Consider the following 20,786-nt stretch of genomic DNA (forward strand, 5'->3'; position numbering starts at 1 on the left):
AGTTTAGCTTAAGAAAACTTAAAAATTTTTAAATTTTTCCTTATAAATCTTAACTTTTTTCTTAAGGAATCTTAACAAAACTTAAGAAAACTTTTAAAAATTAAAAAAAATCTTAATAGAATTTTGAAAATCTGAAGAAAACTTTAAGACTCTTCAGAGAACTTTAAGAATCTTAAGAAAACTTTAAAAAAAAATTAAGACATCAGGCCTTATTCAGCGACCAAGAAACCCTTGAAATTTTTAAAATTTGTACTGAAATTTCAAGATTTCAAACGATTTTCAAGGGTTTCTTGTTCGCTGAATAAGGCCCATTCTTAAGAAAACTTTAAGAGTCCTAAGAAAACTCAAGTCTTTCTTAGAGAATCTTAAGTCTGTCTTACTAGTGAATTTCAGCCATTGTTTATTATCCAATACTTACATACCTTGCGGCCAAACTCGTCTTAGTTTTAATACTCAACCTCCAAAGGAAAACAGCAGAATAATACGCAAAAAAGTATTGTCCGAATTTATAATCATTTATTTTATTAATTTTTTGCTGAATTTATTTAACAATATATTTTTTTTCCTTAATTTTCTAATTACAAGCTCTATCCATCATTATATGTCTCAAAGTACATTTAGCAACTTGATAATTTCTTAACTCGTATCAGTTACAGTATTCTCCTTAATTTTAAAAATTAAAAAATACATTAATTTATAATAAAATCTATTTAAAAAAAACTGTAAATGCATACAAAAAGGCACATTACCTCTAATATATAATTCTCTTTTTTATTTATAATAAAAAAAATGCTGGGCGATTAAGTAGTGGAAGAAATTGTAAAAAAAACACAGTCTTAATACTCAGAGTTAGATGCTAGAAATTATTTTGTATTGTAAAAAAAATCCTAATCAGTATTAAGTCGCATTCTTCGAGGTGTTGGGGTTTACAAAAAAAACATCCCTCACAAACCTTTTTTTTTTCTTTCTTTTTTGTGGCACTTTATTGGTGTTTGCGGGGAATAAGGCACTACTCCCAATACGGTGGGGTTCTTTTTTTTTAATTAATTATTTTTATGGCATTTCAATCCAGGCTTTTCAGTTGTTTTACGTTGTCTCCAACTTTAGTCGAGCGAACGGATATTTAAGTCTTGAATAAAACAAATTTAGTTTTTTTAAATTAAAAATTGTTTTAACTTTACTTTTAATTTGTTTTTAAATTAGTGAAAAAAAAAGTAATTCAGCCTGTAGCCTGTTGGCAGATAAACAGTCAGAATTATCATGCCTGTTTGTCTGATCTCCTTTTCTTACTCCGGAGAAGTTATGAGAACAAAGAATTTGCCAATTTTTTAAAAATGTTTTCTGGGTTTTTCAAAAGAACTCTTTTAGTTGAATTTTTCTTATTAAAAAATTAAATTTTTTACGTGGTTTTCATTGATTGATCAACTGGAGGAATCTATTTTCCTCCAGTAAACTATTAAGTGACGTACTCATATCATTAATGATCATATTTGATGATGATGGATGTGTACTGGATGTAACTGCAGCATCTGTGGCCTCTGTCCAATTCTGGCAACTCTGAACGTACTCAAGTGTCCTTTGGTACACCTCCTGGCGCATTCCGTTGTGCACACGTTCCTCGGGGAAGGCTGCAACAGCAGGTGACATTTGGGATTGACTGATATCACGGCATTGGATTTCAGTTTGTTTAGCCTCCTGGAAGGCCAGGGCTGCCTCATCAATTGACATGCTGAGAGAAGCAATCTCACTGAATTGCGGAAGGTAGTCGCAGCTTGTGAGTGCCGATGGTATAGCCGGTGGGGAATCCTCTGGTGGCTGTGTAGCCTGTACTTGATTGAGGTATTGAAGCATTTCATCGGGAATAACGAGTTTTGCCTCAACCATTTCCCCTTCGGCAACCTCGTCGAGAACAACTTCTTCATTTGGATGCTGGCTAGGTGGACGGGCTGTGTCAAGACGCTGTAGATGCGCTGTTAGGAGATGCGACGATGGAGCTGGTGGTAAACTCTGACCACCTGTTGTTGTGGTAGACAACTGGCTTGATCTCCTTGAACTTCCCGGTGAAATAGGATCGTACAGCGAATGCGCCTGTCCACCACGATTCGTTGAGGATGTATGTGAGATCTGACTGCTGCGACGACTAAAGTCTGCACTTCGCATTGACCCGTAGTAGCTACTAGCAACACTCGTTGCACTATCCTTCCTCGTTGTCTTGACTTCCGTTCCAGGTTCCATTTTCAAGTTCGTAATGCGACGATTTAGCTCCCCAATGCCAATGGCAGTTTCGGGGATATTTGATAGTTGTGCCGGTGCAAAGAGGGGCTTTGTAGCTAGCCGGGGACTTCGGAAGCGACTTCTCACAACCCCCGGACCACCAAGACCCACCATAGCACGCAAAACAACAGGCAAATCAGCTGCTTCAACATCTTCATCCTCATACGGCCATGCTGGGTCAGTATCCTGAAGAAGAGCATCATACTCGCTCGTTGCTTCCAAACCACCACACTGTACAGCTGGTAAAGCAGGGGAATTTGCTTCTGATTCACTCTTAATGCTCGGACTTGACAAACTATTTGTCTTGCCGCTCTGCATATCATCACTTCGGGGTGATGAGTCCAAACCAACGGCTGCACCGCCGTCATCGTGTCCCCCAGGTGGGTTATGCGGGCCATCTTGACCCTTGTGCTTCTTCGTTGCATAAAATTCCGCTCCGTGCACCGTCTTGACGTGCTTCCTCAGCGAACTGGGATCTGTGTAGCGTTTTGTGCATCCTGGAGCCTTGCAAACGTAAGGTTTCTGTGCAAATGAAAAAAAAAGAATTTTTTTACCTTTAGTTTATTCTTTCAACTAAATTTTTCTGAAGAAGAAAATTTTACCTCATTGCTGTGTGTACGATTTTGATGTTTTGCCCGATCTGATGCATTACTGAATGCTTTGCTACAGCCAGGATATTCACACATGTAGGGCTTTTCACCCGTATGCGATCGTAGGTGGGTCTTGAGATTTTCCAAGCGAGAATAGGCTTTGCAGCATCCTTCAAACTAGAAACAAGAAGAATAAGAACTTTGAAGCTTGCTCCATCTTACCTTAACGTTCTTCTTGAAGGCTACTCACCGTACACTTGTGTGGCTTCTCCCCGGTGTGCCTCCGCATGTGCACAACCAACATGTATTGCGCCTTAAAGGGTTTCTCATCGCGTGAACATTCATCCCATTGGCAGACAAAGGACTTCTTATTGGCATGAATGTGATCGTTATTGATGTGCTTCACCAGTTCAGCTTGTGTCCCAAATTCCAAACTACAATCACGCCAATGGCAGTTTGTTTCCACAAAATCACCCGGTTCATCCTGCAAAAGGAAATTCTCTATTTAGCTCAAAATTCTTCAAAGATAAGTAGAGTTAGAAGTATTACCTTGAGATCTGTTGTATCAGCTAGTTGCTGTTGGCTCTCTGCTGGTGGAACGGAAGCTTGATCCCTTCGTGCTGGACGACGTTTTGCAACAGCCGCCGAAGCACTATCGGCCTCAGCTTGTGCCACCTGCGTACTACTCGAAGGTTGCTCGTGTGCCCTCCGAGCTTGAGCATCACTCGAAGTAACAGGCGGTGTGGTATCCTCAGAACGAAGAAGTCCCGCAGATGGCCATCCTGTTGTTGATGCCGCCGCTGGGGGGAGTGTTGGGAATATTGACGTTGTGGGTGGTGGATGATGGAGGAGACCCCCAGCTGCGGATCGGAGTAAATGTGCCTGCAATTGCTGCAAATGCGGTGTCATTGCAGCATGCATCCCCAGTGCAGGACTCAATGTTCCCGCCGAAAGGTGCCCATAACTCCCAGCCGCCGAGGAGGCGCGTGAACCCCCAACGAGTGTTGCAGCTAAACTATTTGGGGAGAAGCGAATCATGGAGTTAATGTCGAAACTATCGGAGTACGGGGATGACGAAAGGGGCCTCTTGCGGCTCATTGTGGATGCCCTCAAGCTTCCTGGACGTGGGGTGCTGAGTCTACTCCCGTCTATGCTGAAGTGAAAATCCCCACTGGCCAGGGAATTGGCAGCATGGAGATCCGAAAGGGGTGTACGACCAGCCAGGAAGTCCGCACTCAAGCCCAATCCTGCAAAAATGGTTCCAACCAAAACCCAAAATAGACATTGAACGGAAGTGCGCTAACATGCGGGATGGCTATATATAGAATAATGTTCTAATCATGCACGTGTACGTGTGAGATTTCCTTTGTTGATGGGAGAGGATTTCTTTCACACCACCAATGAGGGTCTTTTGTCTCATTTTTTGTTCTTAGAAAGGAAATTAATTCTTTAAGGTTTTCTCTCTCCTTTTTTTGAAGAAGAAAAGGGAGTGTTTTATAAAGAAGATTCTATTGATGCTTTCAAGCTAAAATCAGAAGTTGAGGAAAATTTCTTTTTTAATTCTATTTTATTTATTTTTCTTTAAAAAGAAATTTATTTAAAGAAATTCTTCATTTTCGGGTTATTAAATGATTTTAAGGAGTTTATTCATTTAATTTTTTTTAGAGTTAAGAAATCCATAACGTTTATTCAATTTCCCTTAATATAAGCTAAGAAAAGTCTAAGACCTAATCTTCTTTTTTTTTTAAAAGAAGTGTATTTAATTTAAAACGATTCACATTATTTTTTTAAAGTCGTCTAAACACTCAAAAATATTCAAAAAACTAATTTTAAGAGGTCTTAAATTTTCTAAAATCTTTCTACTGCTTATTCAGTAAAAAAATTCTAAAAAATCTGTGAGGCCTTTTTTAAATAATTTTTTGAGAGTCTTTAAGATTTTCTTTAATGGTTTTGTAATAGATTTGTAAGGTACTAATTTTCAAATAATGTCATAAAGTACTCAAAATGAATAAACTCCTTTTCTTTAACTCCAAAAGATTAATTTTAATTTTTTTCTATGAAAATAGAAAAGAAAGGTCAATTTAAACTAAGGGTTGTTCTTAAATGAAATAATGAAGAAAAGAAATGAAAAGAATTTTTAAAATTTAGTTTTTATTAAAATTATTTATTCTTCTCATGAAAGGAGTTTAGTCACTTTTATGTGGGAATATTCCTAACGGTCAAAAGGAATGAAAAATCGTTTAAAGAGAATTTTAATTTTATCCAGCAGGATTAACTGAGAAAAACAAGCAATGAATTGTCTAAAAATGCATACAACGACGTCACAATTATATTCATTTTCCCTTTCAAAGCACAAAATATTTCATACTTCTGCTTCATTGATGATTTTCATTAAGAATTATTTGTTTTTCGCATAATGAAAGAGAAAAGTAATAAAATAGTGACGTCATTCAATACATTTTTGAACAAATCTTCTCCAGATTTTCTCAGCTGATTCTTTAGTGGAAAATGAGAAATTTCTTTGACGATTTCTTACTTATTTCTTTTTAAATTCTCTACAAAATAAACCGTTTTTCATTTATTTTTCTTAAATGAATAATTTCCCCATACTGAAGTGAATAAACACCTTTCAAAGGAAGCTACAGATAAAATGAAGATTTTTGCAAATTAAACAAAATTAAATTCTTACCGTGCAATGATGCCGTGGGGCTGGTGGCGTGTTGCAAACTATACAGGTGCTCCATGTAGCCAGGAGCAATTCGGTAGGCAGGATGAAAGTCAGCTGGGGTTGTTACGGATGTTGTTGCAACGGGTTCCGTGGTTTGGGTTGTACCTGCTGCTGTTGCTTGTACCCCAGCAGCACCCACATCTGGGGTACCCGATGCGGCTGCACTAATTGCCGCAACACGCCTTGAGGCATTAAGGAGTTGGAATTCCGCATAATTCGATGTGTTGGTGAGGCTGTGAAAGGAGAGAAAATATGATTAACCATTGATTGGTGGCTTCACCAAAAAGGAGGGTGTTTGATTATTTTGGTAGAGAGCGCGAGTGCGATGTTTAACGTAAACAGTGTATATAGCACTAAAACCGTCAACACGCTCGATCGATTGAGTTTCGTCTTTACAAAATGAAGTGATTTTCGGGGTTTTTTTTCTTGGGATGTGTGTACAAGACTCTCATAATGGTGCAGGTGGGCAAGATTGCGCGTACTTGAGCACAGGGCCAAAAAATTTGAGCCCTTTTTGAGAAGGAGGAGGAGGAGGAGAAGGAGAGGAAGAAGAGCCGCAGAGAGTTTGGGCTGAGGGGCAACAAAAAAGGTCGTGATCAAGTGATCAACAGGGAGGCTTTTTCGGGGGGGACCACCCATCGGATTTCTCACATTCGGGACCTTCGGTGGATTGCTGGGCTGCGGCGGCGGCGATGGCCATGCGAAGGAACACAAAAGGGGGTTACCGGGGGGCGACATTGGGAGCATTAACATCGCACACAAGATGCTCATTCTCCACCACACAGAAGACAAAACGAAAATGGCCAACGAAAGAGATCATGCGATAATTGCTTCATTTTCCCGCGATGTTGATCATTCGGAAAGGTTTGTGTTGTGTGGTGGCCAAAGGGGGTCTTCGCCAAGCAAAAGAGAGAAACGAATGAGTGTGTGGAAGACAAAAGGAGATAATTGAGAGATGAGGAACATCTTCAATTTCAGCACGCAGAATATGATTGAAACATAAGCACAATTTGCGCTGGGATTCTTCTCTTCTCTTCTTGTTGCTGTATAGCCTCCTTGCTGATGCTCAAAATCGATGCCGAAGAAACAAGAGCGGGTATTAATTCGACATTACATTTCAATTGTGATCAGCTCAACTCCTCTGTAGGTAACACACACAAACGGTCTGATATTGGGTGGAAAATGGATTAATCTCATTGCGAGGGAGCTTTTTTTTCCATGAAATGTTCTTTTTATGAGGAGAACGGGAAGAAAATAAGAAGAAAATTTACTAACGAGATCTTCTAAAGAAAATTACTATTTAGGGTACAAAATTAGAGGGAAGAATCTTTGATTATTTAACGAGATTCTTTGCTAATGAATTTCCTTTAAAATGAAGAAAATTCATTAATTTATTTCTATACTTATAGAGGTTCTAAATTTTTAAAATTAAGCTTTATGTATTTTTTCTGTATGTCATTTTAATCTTGATTTTTGATAAAATTAAATTTAAAAAAATCTAAGACATTACATCTTTAACATAATCTTGACTTTGAAAACGTTTAACAAAAAATATTATTTATTCCATAGAATAATTCTTGAGATTATTTAAAACTAATTTTGAATTTTCCTTACTTTTTCAAAAAAAAAAAACTAATTGTTAAAGGAGTTCATTCACTATAATGCACACCATCAACAAGGAAGAAGACTAGAAAAGTTTGCAGAGGATTATTGAGTGTTCCGGAAATGTTAGATTTTTCATTTTTCTATAAAAAAAGAAGTGTAGCCGAATTTCTGGATAATTTAGAGAATAGATGAAAGGTTAGTTTACATCGAGCGTTAAGGTAAGACGAAATTCATTACCCATCAAACAAATGATTGATCCAATAAAGGCTCAATCACGATTGAATCAATCGTATTGACCAATGATTGATCAATAATTGGTAAATCATTTGATCAATCTCAGGTCATTTCTGATTGCTCAATAATTGATCATCTATGCAGACTCAGATTGATTGAAAATTGAGCGATAATTGTCTCTCAATATGATTAATCAACTATTGACTATTGATTATCAATCTGATTGATCAATAGTTGATCATCTATGCAGACCTACATTGACTCAACATTGAGCTCAATATTTGATCAATTATTGGCAAAATTTGTTTAAAATTTTCTCTAATACTTTACGATGGTTTCCTGCTTTTTCGTGACTTCCGGTGTGAAATAATTTGAAATAGTTTTCCTATATTTTGTCTACCAATGTTCTAAAGTTGGTACCTCAAAATGAATAAACTCCTTCTTCGGAAAAGACTAAAAGAGCTTTATTAAATAGAAAAGCTGATTCAAAATGAATTTAAAGCTTCCAAAACTCTCAAATTAAATGTTCTAAAAAATTCTACGGGATGTAGGAAGAATTTTAAGGGGGTTTTCTCCCTAAATTTCCTTCTAAAACAATAATTTAAAAAATAAAAAAAAGAGATGTTAATCCTAATCAAAAGGAGGAAGTTCATTTTGGCAATTTTTTTTCTATGTTGCCCATCATCAATTTTTTTTAGTTCGATTCTGGTCAAAAAAAAATATTTCTCTTGAGGTTTCTTCTGTGATTTCTTCTTTTCTTGGCCACATAGAAGAGATACATTTTTGATCATTAATTTGGGTAGCATAGAGCAATGGTTGTGTGTGCGTGGAAGAGTGAGACAGAGCGGGGCAGATGATAATGTCTCTACCTGAAACGCTCTTCTTTATTTTTTTATTCCTCCAACATCGTATATTTTGTTTTTCTCTCTTCGTCATCGTCTTGTGGCCGAAGAGAATGAGATAATTTCTTCATTATTCCCGCGCACAGTCAAAAGCACCAATGTAGAAGAAAATATTCTTTTGCCCCCCGAACTTATCGGGCAGCGATGGAGGCAAACCGAAAAAATTAAAATTCGAATCGTGTACTCAAATCAACTCTGACCATTTCCAAGACATTTTTTTTGTAAACTTCTTACGTTCTTCTTTCTCAACTTCCAACTCGCGCTTGTTTCTTGTTGCCTGTGAGTTTCGTGGTTGTTAATATACACACCACAGACGGAGGATGGATGGAGGAGGTGAAGAACAAGAGGAAGAAGTTTGTGGGAAAGACGAAGATGGGACGGATGGTGAAGGAGAATTCTCTTGAATAAGAAGTTTCTTCTTCTTCTCCTTTTTTTTTGGACGTGCTCTTCCTCTTTTCCAATCTTCTTCTCCTGCACAAATACACCACAAAAATACACACCAACAAATCTCTCAGTGCAAAGAAGGAGCAAAGTGAATGGAAAATGACTCAATTTGGGATGGCAGATATATTATATTTTGCTCAAAAAGACCTCTCTTCTCCTCTAAAATTTTGTATTGAGAGAGAAAATAAAGTTTGTGGAAGAAAGTAAAAATCCTTGATTTTCTACGCTTGGCATTCAATACGATTTTTTTTCGTGAGGGAGACTTGACAAATCAATTAGCAAGAAATTGATTGAGATAATAGAGCGTCTTAATTTTTCTGCGAGTATGTGTGTGCGTGTGAGTCTTGTGATGAAGTTGCTCGATGGGCACAGATTGAGAGGAACAAATGTAAAATCACGGCAAATGAAGCAAAATAGATGCACATTTTGCTTTATTCTCTCTCTATGTTTGCCTTTTGCCACAAGTGATTATCAATTTGTGCACTGATATTGTAAATTATACAAGTATAAAAGGGCGGTAAAATTAATTGAACGTTTCACCTCTCTGTGGTTTCAACGCGTGAAGGATTTTCAGAATAAAGTGAGGAAATACTTGAGAAATAACAGAAAACAATGCGCCATAAGAATTAAATTTTGAACAGTGTGAGAGATAGAATTCACAGGGATTTTTGGGAATTTAATTAAAAAAATATTTAATATTAGAAATTTCAAAGGATTGTAGGGAAAAATGTGAATCAAAACGTCGCTGTAATTTGGAAAAATTTACAAGTTAAAATAAATAAAAATTTAACTTGAAAGTTCTAATCTGAAAAATTCGTATTACTCGTGCATGAACTCCTTTATATTCAATTATTTTGATTCCTAAACTTTTAATTCAAATTAAATTAATTTTACATTTCAAACTAATCAAAATATATATTTTACTGACCACAAATATCAGGTAATACTGGGGGAAAATGAGCAAAAAAATCCTCTAGAATATTTGCAAAATTTTAAAAATACTCGAATCATTTTTTCAAAATGAATTTCAAAGCTCTAAATATTTTTGTTGTATATATTTTGTTCAATTAGAACTTTTTACTTTTAAATAGACTTTTTCAGATCTTCTGGAAGAAGTTTTAGAAGGTCCGAATTGGGCAACGTTCCCCTATAAAACAAAGTTTTCAAATTCTTTTATTTTTTTTTTCAAAAATCTTTTTTTTTTTTAAGAAATCTTCCTTCTGAAGCTTCTGAATATTAGAGTTAAGAACTTTTACATAAATATTCTTTACCACTCAAGGAAAAAAACTATAATAATAGCGAAACAATTGAAGCATAAAAGGAAATTCAATCTATGTAAGCAACATAAATGTTCAATTCGAGCAATCATCCATGTTCAAACGCCTCTAAACACAAATCTTTTCCTTTGGGACACGATCAAGAGAGATGTTTGTTGGGATATTGTATGTAATGGTGGCGTGGAGATATAAGAAAATGAAGAGGTTTTCTTCTTATTAACTCCCCGTATATATAAATATACATATAATTTTGCTCTCTCGCTTTCTCACATTGGGATTCTCTTATTCTGGGCAAATAAATAAAATTCCAAAGCGCGTCCACGTTGCTCGATCTCTTAACGAATTTATTAACTCAAATCCCATTCCACGTTTCTCTCTCTCTTTCTCTCTCACTCTGCACCTCTAATCACGCAGATCCGGACGATAGGTGTGTTGTGTATGTACCTACAATGTTTTTTTTCTTTCTCTTTTTCTTTGCATTTTGCAATTCTCAAGGACTTGATCCTTTTTTCTTCTTAAAAAAATTAACAAAAAGATGAAAGAAAAAAAGAAAGACTTTGTTGATGATGGGAAAAAAAGGATAAAATGTGAAGCTCGTTAACCCCTGGAGCACTCACAGAGCAAAACCACCCACTCCTTTCATGGGTTTTGTGCTTTTCTTGGAGAGTCGCACGCGCTGCCCTCGCTTTCGTGAGATGATTGTCTCGGGCGATGGTTTGTCTATACATATATTTTATGTATGGTTTACATATATATAAAACCGGTTGCATGGAGTTCGTGAGCTGTGGCGGTACGGCGGGGCAACGGGGGTGTCTCATTCTGAGAAAAGGCGACTTTTGTGCTCGATAATTGAAATGTTAAATCGATAATTTATTCATCGAAATCGAAGCGCGTCAGGAATTTCTTACCAATAAGAACCTATCTCACTCTAGCACATAGCACACAGCCTACATTTCGACAAACTTTCTCAATGTCTTCCTCCTCTCTTTGGACAGAGCCCCATCATTTAACCAATTCCAAAAGTCTCTTGACTTCAAAATCATACAGGTCACTGCCTTTGTGGTGTTTCTTCTTACTTATAGTTGGGCCAGGAGTGAGAGAAAAATCACACCTTCTCTGCCCCAGGTGAGGGAAAGCATTTTATATACATACATATTATGCTGCACAGCATAGAAATATTAGATTGCGGGGATATCGGGGGAGATTTAATGGGTTCTTCTCCACAAGATTTAGCCGGAAATTAAACAAATACATACACACATGATAATCAGGGGCACTCCCTCTTATTTGTTTGGGGTAGTCTCTAAAACTTCCTCATTCTTTTATGGCTCATTTAGGATTTTTTTAAAAGAGTTTTCAATGAGACTTGAAGATTGATTCTTTAGGAAGAAACTGCATTTTTTTTAAAAAATTCTATTTACAATAAAAAATCTTCCTGTATGTGGTTAAAATAAATTTTTATAGCATCCTATACACATGGTATGTGCCATAAAATTAGGATTCCATTAAAAGATAAAATAAAATCTTTGAAGAAGCTTGTTAAGTAATTCTAAAATTTTTCTAGCAAGATTGTTAAAATAATCAAAATATTAGAACTTTTATAGCACTGAATGTGTATCGGCTATATGCTATAGAATTATAGTATGTCTAGAAATACTTTCTAAGAACTATTAAATCTCTATACAAGAAGGACTCAAAGGACTTCATATTCTTAAAAGATTTTTTATTTAATAAAAAAAGAAAATTCTGGTTAGTAAGAAGTTTTATAGGATAGCAAAAATATTAAGGGTTTAAAAATTGGGACAATTCTCGAAAAATTTTATATCTTCATTTATTTTTTAAATATTCTCAAAATCGTTAAGTCTCCTTAACGATACGATTTTCTTCAAAGGATGTCATGCACAATACAAGGGCGAAGTACCTAATTGAAGGAAACGCAGAAAACAATTTTAACCCACCCAGTCTTGTAGGGAATCAAAAAAGGATAAAGAATCGCCAAAAATATTCACCATTTTCCACTGGGGTCACAACGAAAAAAGGCAATAAAGTTTTGTAAAAATTCAAAAAAATTGGCCGCCATTCGCCATTTTGTTCATTTCAATGCATGAAGCATATGTTTCAATGCTTCGTCATGAGCTTGTCTATGACAGTTTGACATTTCATTTATTTTTTTTGGGAGAAAATAAAAAAAATTGCGTATTTTTTAATTTAATTATCGTGGTAAATGTGTTTTACGTGTTGTTCAAGAGTGATTTTTATATTTGAATACCTGAAGGATGAATTCCCGCACAGTTTGTGACCGTCTCAGTGAGCACATCATTGGTCGTGGAAAAGGTCTTGGGAAAGGTGGTGCTTAGAAACATCGTAAGGTTTTGCGTGAAAACATCCCAGGGAATCACAAAACCAGCAATCCATCGTCTTGTCCGTCGTGGTGGTGTGAAACGCAAAGGATTCCAGCGCAGAGGATCTCTCAATTCGTGAAAAAGTCATCTTCAAGACGATCCACGACCAATGTTTTTGGATTGCTTTGCTTTGTAATGAGAGATGTGCTCGCTGAGACGGTCACAAACTGTGCGGGAATTAATCCTTCAGGTATTCAGACATAAAAATCACTTCCGAACAACACGTAACACACATTTACCACGATAATTAAACTAAAAAATACGCATTTTTTTTTATTTTTTCCAAAAAAAAACAATGAATGAAATGTCAAACTCTCATAGACAAGCTCATGACGAAGCATTGAAACATATGCTACATGCATTGAAATGAACAAAATGGCGAATGGCGGCCAATTTTTTTGAATTTTTACAAAACTTTATTGCCTTTTTTCGTTGTGACCCCAGTGGAAAATGGTGAATATTTTTGGCGATTCTTTATCATTTTTTGATTCCCTACAAGACTGGGTGGGTTAAAATTGTTTTCTGCGTTTCCTTCAATTAGGTACTTCGCCCTTATATTGTGCATGACATCCTTTCCATTCATAAATATTTTTCTTTAAGCAGATTTTCACGTATTATAGGGAATACCGGGACTAATTAAGTCAGATAGGTTTAGTAGAATCTCAGACAATTCTAATGTCTCAATCAGTGCAGAAGAAAATGGTAAAGAGATCGTTCCTATAGGGAATTTCTCGCCTTTCAACTTCCCCCTTGATCCCTTTGCCCTATCACATTGAAAAATAAATGAAATTGAGCTTTTCTGAAAGCTTTCTTTTGACACTATTAGCTCAATTTTTTTAAACAGATCAAGATTTATCTGATTAATTTTTCTCCTTTATTTGCAATTGGTTAAGAAACTTCTCCGTGTTTCTGCAAAAATTTGCAACAAAACTTTTGCACCTTGAACTTTTTTTTTCGGCTACCTACATATGTGTAGTGTTACACCGTAACGAATATATGTAGGTATGCCTGTATAGACAGGGTGCCTCTATTAAAATGTTGTATGTTGTGTGTTTATATTTCTCGAAATGCTACGATTGCTTTGGAATCTCGCAAGGTGGATCTTGTGTTGTGTGTGCGCGCGCGGGGGTATTAAAAAGAAGATGAAGATGAAGATGGAAAAAAAGGAAGGAATCTCGCTGGGTGTATTATAAAATATAAAATGTTCCAGACAGAGGAGAAAGACCATGGAGAAGGAGAACAAATAAGTAAAAAGTTGAGATTGTAGAGAGAGGGAGAGATGGTTCAAAAGGAAGGAGAGAATGAACAGAGGAAAATCATGAAGGAAGAAAAAAAAGTAAAAGAAATATCAAACAACTCTCGAGAGTTGATTGAGTCGTTTGGTGGATCTTGGGTGCGAGTACGAAAAATTGTGAAGAAAAAGCAAATGCGAATGTCTGCGTTAAATAAATCTTTGATGGTGTGTGTGGGTACCTTCCGCAGCAAGAGACCATTCTTTGACTCATTCTCTCAATTGGAATTCGGTCCTGGGTTTCTTTTCTTCACTTTGATGAAGAAAAAAATTAACAACAACAACAAGAAAACTTAAAAAGAAAAAATGTTGCTGACGCTTCCACCAACACATGCATGTGTGGACAGCATACGGAGAGAAAAAAACACACGAAGCAACAAATAAGAAGTCAGAGAAGAAGAAAAAAAAGCGACCACGAGCATAAGAAACATAAGAACACGAATTGAAAGCAGCGCGCGGAGAAAGAGACCCAAAGAGGAGGAATGCTGAGGAGAATCATCTTAATTGAGTTATTTATCGCTTCATGAATGCATTTTGTTTCTCCTTCAATCCCAATATGTGGTGGAGAGTTTTCCCTGCCCTCCTCCCCATCGCATTTGCCCACACTGCAGCATTGAACCAACATAATTTTCCACCTTATGTGTGGATATGCAGTGGACAAATCTATGCGTGGACATATTTTTCTCAAACTGCACTTTGGGCTCTTTTTTTTGTTCTTTCTCTTCTTGTATTTATATGTATGTTTTATGTTATGATGGTGCTTTTGGTGAGGAGGAGAAAAACACAAACTCCCGAAGGCCGGAGAAGCAAATATAGATGTACAAGACTTCTTCGGAAGCTTCACACCTTATTCATCGACAAACAGATCTTCCATCAATATTTACTATTGTTATTTCATACATGCCTTAATTTCCTTTCACCCCAACTTCTCTCTAATTGCCTTTCGTACCTATCTCTATATACATACAATTCCCAGCTACACCGCAAATAAAGCCACTGATCACGTGCGAAAGCCACTCAATGGGTCAAAACGCATACCGGGGGTTATTTAATAATGAAAAAAGATAAATTTTACAAACCACACTTATTTTATGATTTAAACATGTTGCAAACATTGTTTACCCAAATAATCTTCACTAAAACAATACTATGTTGGTTACTCTTTGAAGACATTAAAACCCTGCGTGGGTGGAGAGTATGTTGTTAATTGAGATTTAACAGAATTTAATGTTTGATTTAACTATTTTTTATTTAAAGAATGTTTGCTGAACTTTTTTTGTGTTCAATTTAATGAAGATTTCTTTAATATCCTTTAAAAAAGAATTAAAAGGTAATTAATAAAAGAAATGAGAAGGAAATGTGAATAAAACTGTGATACTACACTGACAAAAAAAATCTGAAAGATATTTTAAAGTATGAATTCATGATTGATTTAATCACAATAAGTCTAGAAATTAATCAATAAGAAGGGAAACTTTTAAACTGTAAGATTGAACTCTAAAGAAAACTTTGTTAAAACGGAAGTTTAAGGTGAAAAAATTTAATTCAAGGTCCCATTATACTCTGAAACGTGATAAAATCTTTGTTAGAATATTTTTATTTAAAATGGGAATCTCAAGAACATTGATAAGTTGAATTAAAGAAAATACTACCTATTCATTGAGATTTTGTAAAAAGAAAAATAGATCTCACAATAAGAATTTAAAATTAATACTATAAATCTTGAGTATTGTTTGTAATTTGAAATTTTCCCTAATCGGTTTTTCCTAATCCTTCCTAAGTGCAAAGAAAAACTACAAAATTGCATAACTTCTTAGTCAGGGGCATGACCAGTTTATTTAAGAAATCTCTTTAAAATACTTTTGTTTTTAAATCAAAAGAAGTTAAAAATTAATTAAGAGAATAACGACAAAGAGTCGAAGAGTTTATCAAGTTTGAGATTACTAAATCGTATTACTAAATCGTAACAGCTGTTGCATTCTAATTACCTAATATTAAGAATTTGTGCAATTCTAACGTTTTTAATACTTTTTAAACGTTTGACATTTATTTTGAATGACTGACTTTTTTTCTAACGATTAAAGATTTTATAACATTTAAGAATTCTTTATCTAAATATTTTTAATGCAATTTTTAGCACGAAAATAATTTAATTTGATCTCTTATTTCTTTCTTTATTATTGATCTCTTATTTTCGTGCTAAAAATTGCATTAAAAATATTTAGATAAAGAATTCTTAAATGTTATTTAGAGAGTCTGAGCTCCCTTAAACACATTTATCGATTTTTTTTACTTTCACCAAATTTAGAAAATTAATTTATTAGCTACACTTATGTACCCTTTTTATTAGCAATTGAGCACATTGTAGAGTCTTTTAACTTCCTTCCTTTCTCCTATTTCATTTTGTTTAAATTAAACTAAAATAAATAACATTTAAGACATTATACTTTGTAACCAAAAATGAGATGAGGAGTGTTAATTTAGCAAACACACAGCCAATATTTAGCTCCTCAAAAGTGTGTTCAAAAACACTCTTTAATTGCATCCAATATGCTTATTTTCTTTGTCTCTTGTATTAATAATCTTTCAACTGGATTTGTTTGTCTTTACACAAAATTATATACATCGCGTCTGATATTGAAGATCATTTTGCTTTCTTGCCAATTAAGCAAAGAGTTTTATATGGAGGAGAAGAGAATTATGTGGATGAAGGGATCGGATTTAACCGCGATAGTTTTGTTTATAGTAATTGTCACGTCTTTCGGGTTAATTTCCCAGCATAATACATAATGTTGTAATGTTGGTACCTCTACTAAATACTCTTTAGTTGTGACTCTTTTGGAGACGACTCCTCCATTTGAGCTGGATGTATTTTATAATATTGTTAGCGATGGAGAAACTGGAGATGGAGGCGTCTGGTTGCCATCTGTGTGCCATCCTCCGTTTCATACATATTACTTCAAGTTAAGGAAAGAGAAGACTTCTGGAATTTATTTTTGGACGCAATCTCATACAGTGCATTTTGCCATTCCCCGGGGAACACATTTTATATGTACCATAATATTGTCTATGGAGGTACCTATAGTTAAGATACGATGATGGTGAAGGAACATTAGAATCTCTTCTTCACAAGGCATTCATAGAGAAGGAGAAAATGTGTCGAAAAATGCCAACAAATGAATTCATTGGAAAAAATTCCTCACACTCGGTGAAATATCTGTTAACCTGTCGCCTTCGGGATGTCACGAAATGGGAACCTCTTTTTTTTTCTCCTAACATCCACAGCGATGTTCCTTTTTGAAACTTTCCTCACTCATCGTACAAAAAAGATCCTCCTATACCCCCTTGTCTTCTCTCCCTGTAAAAAGTCCCTTTCGGGTGTCCTTCCCGGCATGCCTTCTCCTACCTTCTCTTCTTCTCCTTTTTATCTACAAAAGTAACTTTTTGCCCGACATCTATTCTCTCAATTCTCGGGATTAGGCACTTTATTCATCACTTTTGTCCCGACGAATACATTCAAATAGATTTCGTGACGATGAAAAAAATGCTGAAGATGGAAAAAATGTTGAAGAATTGATACATTATGAACAGAATAGTCCCAGGGCGTCGGGTCAGGACATTTTTGTACTAAACTACCTACTTTACAGTATTTCCGACATTTGCTAAATATGCCCAAAAAGAGAGCTTCAAGAAGGCATTTAATGAAAGAATTTCCTTGTGGAAAGTTTATGCACCATTTATGCTACAAAAAAAAAATGACTGCAAAAAGGACAAAGGATCCTTTAAGAAAAAAGAACTGTTTATAATTTTTGTTTGATAAATATAATACAAATACAAGAAAATACAGAAAGGATGAAATTGAACCATAAAAACGTATATTTAATGAGGGGGATTTAAATGCACAAAAATTGCCAACAATAAAAATAAATTGTGTGGAAAAACTTAATTTATCTGCGGTGTATTCTTTCAATTATCTGACTGAAACTATTATTTTACACTCTTCACCTATACTATATACAAGTCATTTTAAGAGACTTTATTACCTTTATTTAAAGTTTTTCAAGAGGGAAATATTGAATTAAATGATTTAGGACAAAAATGAGTATTTAGACTAAACAGTCTAAAAATTCAAGTTAGTCAGGTATTTGTTTAGAGGTCAAAATAAAACCTTGTCAGATGCTAAAATTAGATGATAAAAATTTAGAAGAGATTATCAAAGATTTTCTATTTGAACATTTCTTAAATAAGGGAAGATTAATTATTATTATTTACTCAAATTTAATTAGGTGCTTTTATAAGACAGGATTAAGAAAAACTGATTAAAGGAAAAGTTAAAGTTAAAAAAAAATTAAAGATTTATTCATTCTTCGTTAGAATTTTTTATTTATTTCTAATTTTACGATCTTCTCTACAAAATCTCAGTCTGTACTATTTTTTTGATTCAACAAATCAATGACCATAAGATTCTTAGTTAGAATCGTTAGAATAAAAATATTCTGATGAAGATTTCATCATGATTTAAGGTTCAATAGAACGTATCAAGTTATTTGTTTGTTTTTTTTACTTTCAAGCCTCTGTTCTAAATAAAGCATTTCTTTTTAGAATTTTCTAATCTTAAATAGACCTTTCAGAGCATTTTTAAAAAAAAATATTTTCTTGTTTTTTTTTAGTCTAATTTTCTTCAATTCTTCTTTAAATATTTTACAAAATTCATTAACAATTCATTGATTGAAATTTTCAAAGAAAAAACAATTCTGCATTGATTTTAATCTCATGTGTGTACGTCAACATAGTTTAAGCGGCATAATAATGTAATAGGAAGTGCGGTAAGTTATGCTTTTAACCCACCCCATGCAGTCATGGTCAGTTGAGCGCATGTGCGCTGAGTACACCGTCGGCTCTTTTGTATATTTCAATATCCTAATCCAGATTTACGAAGACCAAATAGAGCTTAAAAAGCATTCCAAATAAAACCCATACACACAGCTCTTCTATGCAGGAAGGAAATCTGTTATCCTTAATTGTTCCTTTTTTCTTAAAGGATTCTTTATTTATGTTAATGATTTTTTTTATTAAGCCTTGATTTTTAATTTAAATGAAAAGATTTCTTATGCGTAAATAAACTGTTAGAAAACATTGAAAAGAATTTTTTAAATTCATGAAAACTTGCAGGAAAAGGCGGGAAAATTTGCAAGATAGTAGATAAGGCAAAGCCTTGCATGACAAGTGGAACCTTTTTGGTATTTATTTATTTTATTTTCTTAGACATCTATAGTCTTGGTGATCTGCTTAGCTGTTTTTACTCAATTTTCGCTTTAAATTAATATTGGGATTTTCCGAAAATGCAAAAAATGGAAAACAAAGTTAAATCGAAAGAATATTTAAGCGCAACGGTTAAATCGTTATTAAAAAAGGACTAGTCAACGATTTTTTTCTTACAACGGATCGTATTTTCTTCTTTAAAAGATTTATCGAGTGAAAATTCTTTTGGGAAATTCATAAAAAAAAACTTGAGGAAATGCAAAACAAGAAGGACACTTACCCATGATGGAATGGAGCTCCAGCAGCAACAGCTGCATCCCAGAGATAGATTCCACTAGATGGGGGTGCTTGAGCCCCTTCGGTGCGCTGATGATGATCAAGAGCGGCTGAATGGAAGGCCACAAATGCCGATGGGAAGGGCGGCGGTGGTGGCGGGGGTGGGGGTGCTTGGTAGTTTGATGCTGATGGGGTTGTTGCAGCTGCAACCCCACCGGCACCATTAATGTGATGATGCGCAAGATGATGGGGGTTGAGATGTGGATGGTGGGGATGATGATGGAATAGAGGATGAATTTGCACTTGATCGTGCAAGAAAGATGCCTCCTTCTCCGGCATTTCCGCGACTTTGCTGTTGCTTTAGTTTTTTCCAAAGAATTGCATTATTGGGCACATTCACAACACTCTATCATTTCATTTTATTGCATCCCTCTCTCCTTTCCTGGACGGATTTGATTTCTTGTAAATTATTTATTCCGAATTTTGGGCACAACTTTTGGTTCCTTTTTTGGGGGATTTTGTTGTTGTTTGTTAATTTAAGAAAAAAAAATCACAAAACTGTCTTAATTCAATATGAGGGTGTATACTGATATGGTGGCCACATGCACTGTGTCTGGGTATGTCTACGCGGGCACGTCTCAAGAGCGACTAAGCGGGAGATCACTTTGAGAATAAGAAAAGAAAGCTCCGCACTCAGGGGCGGATTTGGTATTTCTCGTAAAATGTTTTAAAAGCATTTAAAAGAGTTGCTCGAAGAAACAGAGAAAGTGATCAAAATGTAGTGGGGAGTTGGGTGTGTGTGAGAGAGACGGTATAATTTAACAAAAATTGACAACTCTATTATATGAGATCAACAATCATGCCCTCTCAGTCGTACATACTCACCTTGTGGTGCATGCAGAGAACCGAAGGAGGAGCTAAAAGATGATCAAATAGAGTGATCTTCTCAGAAGACAGCATTCACAAAAAGAGATGTCTACTCTTATATGGTGTCCACACATGAGGTAAACCACGCCACTATGGCGAATCTCATCTTCATTTTTTCTTCAATTTCCCTATTTTCTATTTATTGGGGAAAGAAAATATTTTCTCTATAATTCTGAGAGATCGTTTTAACTAAAAAAAAAAAGATTTTTTTTGGAGAGAAAACTCTTCAAAAAATTTAACAGAAGAACACGAATAAATCGCAATTTCAACTCTTTTCTCCTGAATCAATCACTTACAATATCTCACCCATTTACACCGCGGATGCATGTGCGATCGTTGATAGAGACATTAAAGTTCTGGTGTGGTATTCACATCTCCTGGCTCTCGAGATACCCATTGAGGTATGATTGGGGCAAAAAAACGCCACGTTTCCATTGATTGGACCCAATTGATTTCCACCTGGAAAAGATTCTCAGCCATTGGATGGGGTTTTGACACGAAAAACTGCCGAAGAAGACAACTAAATCTCAACTCGATCATTTCTGCTGTATATCAGTGACCTCACAGGCTCTTG

General features: G+C 35.2%; 1 protein-coding gene across 1 annotated transcript; it reads right to left on the reverse strand.

The window, feature by feature from the left end:
• Nucleotides 1–496: 496 nt before the first annotated feature.
• LOC129793726 (transcriptional activator cubitus interruptus) lies at nucleotides 497–19,986 on the reverse strand. The gene is made up of 6 exons (XM_055833959.1): nucleotides 19,290–19,986; nucleotides 5,554–5,825; nucleotides 3,414–4,111; nucleotides 3,115–3,348; nucleotides 2,877–3,041; nucleotides 497–2,796 (listed from the first exon to the last, which is right to left on the reverse strand). Exons 1-6 carry the CDS (start codon nucleotides 19,622–19,624, stop codon nucleotides 1,411–1,413), a joined length of 3,090 nt encoding a protein of 1,029 aa, XP_055689934.1. The 5' UTR covers nucleotides 19,625–19,986; the 3' UTR covers nucleotides 497–1,410.
• Between the last annotated feature and the right edge of the window lie 800 nt (nucleotides 19,987–20,786).

This window comes from Lutzomyia longipalpis, chromosome 3, assembly GCF_024334085.1.
Source record: "Lutzomyia longipalpis isolate SR_M1_2022 chromosome 3, ASM2433408v1".
In the NCBI taxonomy this organism is placed as follows: domain Eukaryota; kingdom Metazoa; phylum Arthropoda; class Insecta; order Diptera; family Psychodidae; genus Lutzomyia; species Lutzomyia longipalpis.

Excerpts from the sequence above, each read along its gene's own strand:
- LOC129793726 (XM_055833959.1), bottom strand. The coding sequence starts at position 19,624 with ATGCCGGAGAAGGAGGCATCTTTCTTGCACGATCAAGTGCAAATTCAT. Across the intron at positions 4,112-5,553 it reads CCCCACGGCATCATTGCACG|GATTGGGCTTGAGTGCGGAC; the intron begins GTAAGAATTTAA and ends CCATTTTTGCAG. Across the intron at positions 3,349-3,413 it reads CTGATACAACAGATCTCAAG|GATGAACCGGGTGATTTTGT; the intron begins GTAATACTTCTA and ends TTCCTTTTGCAG.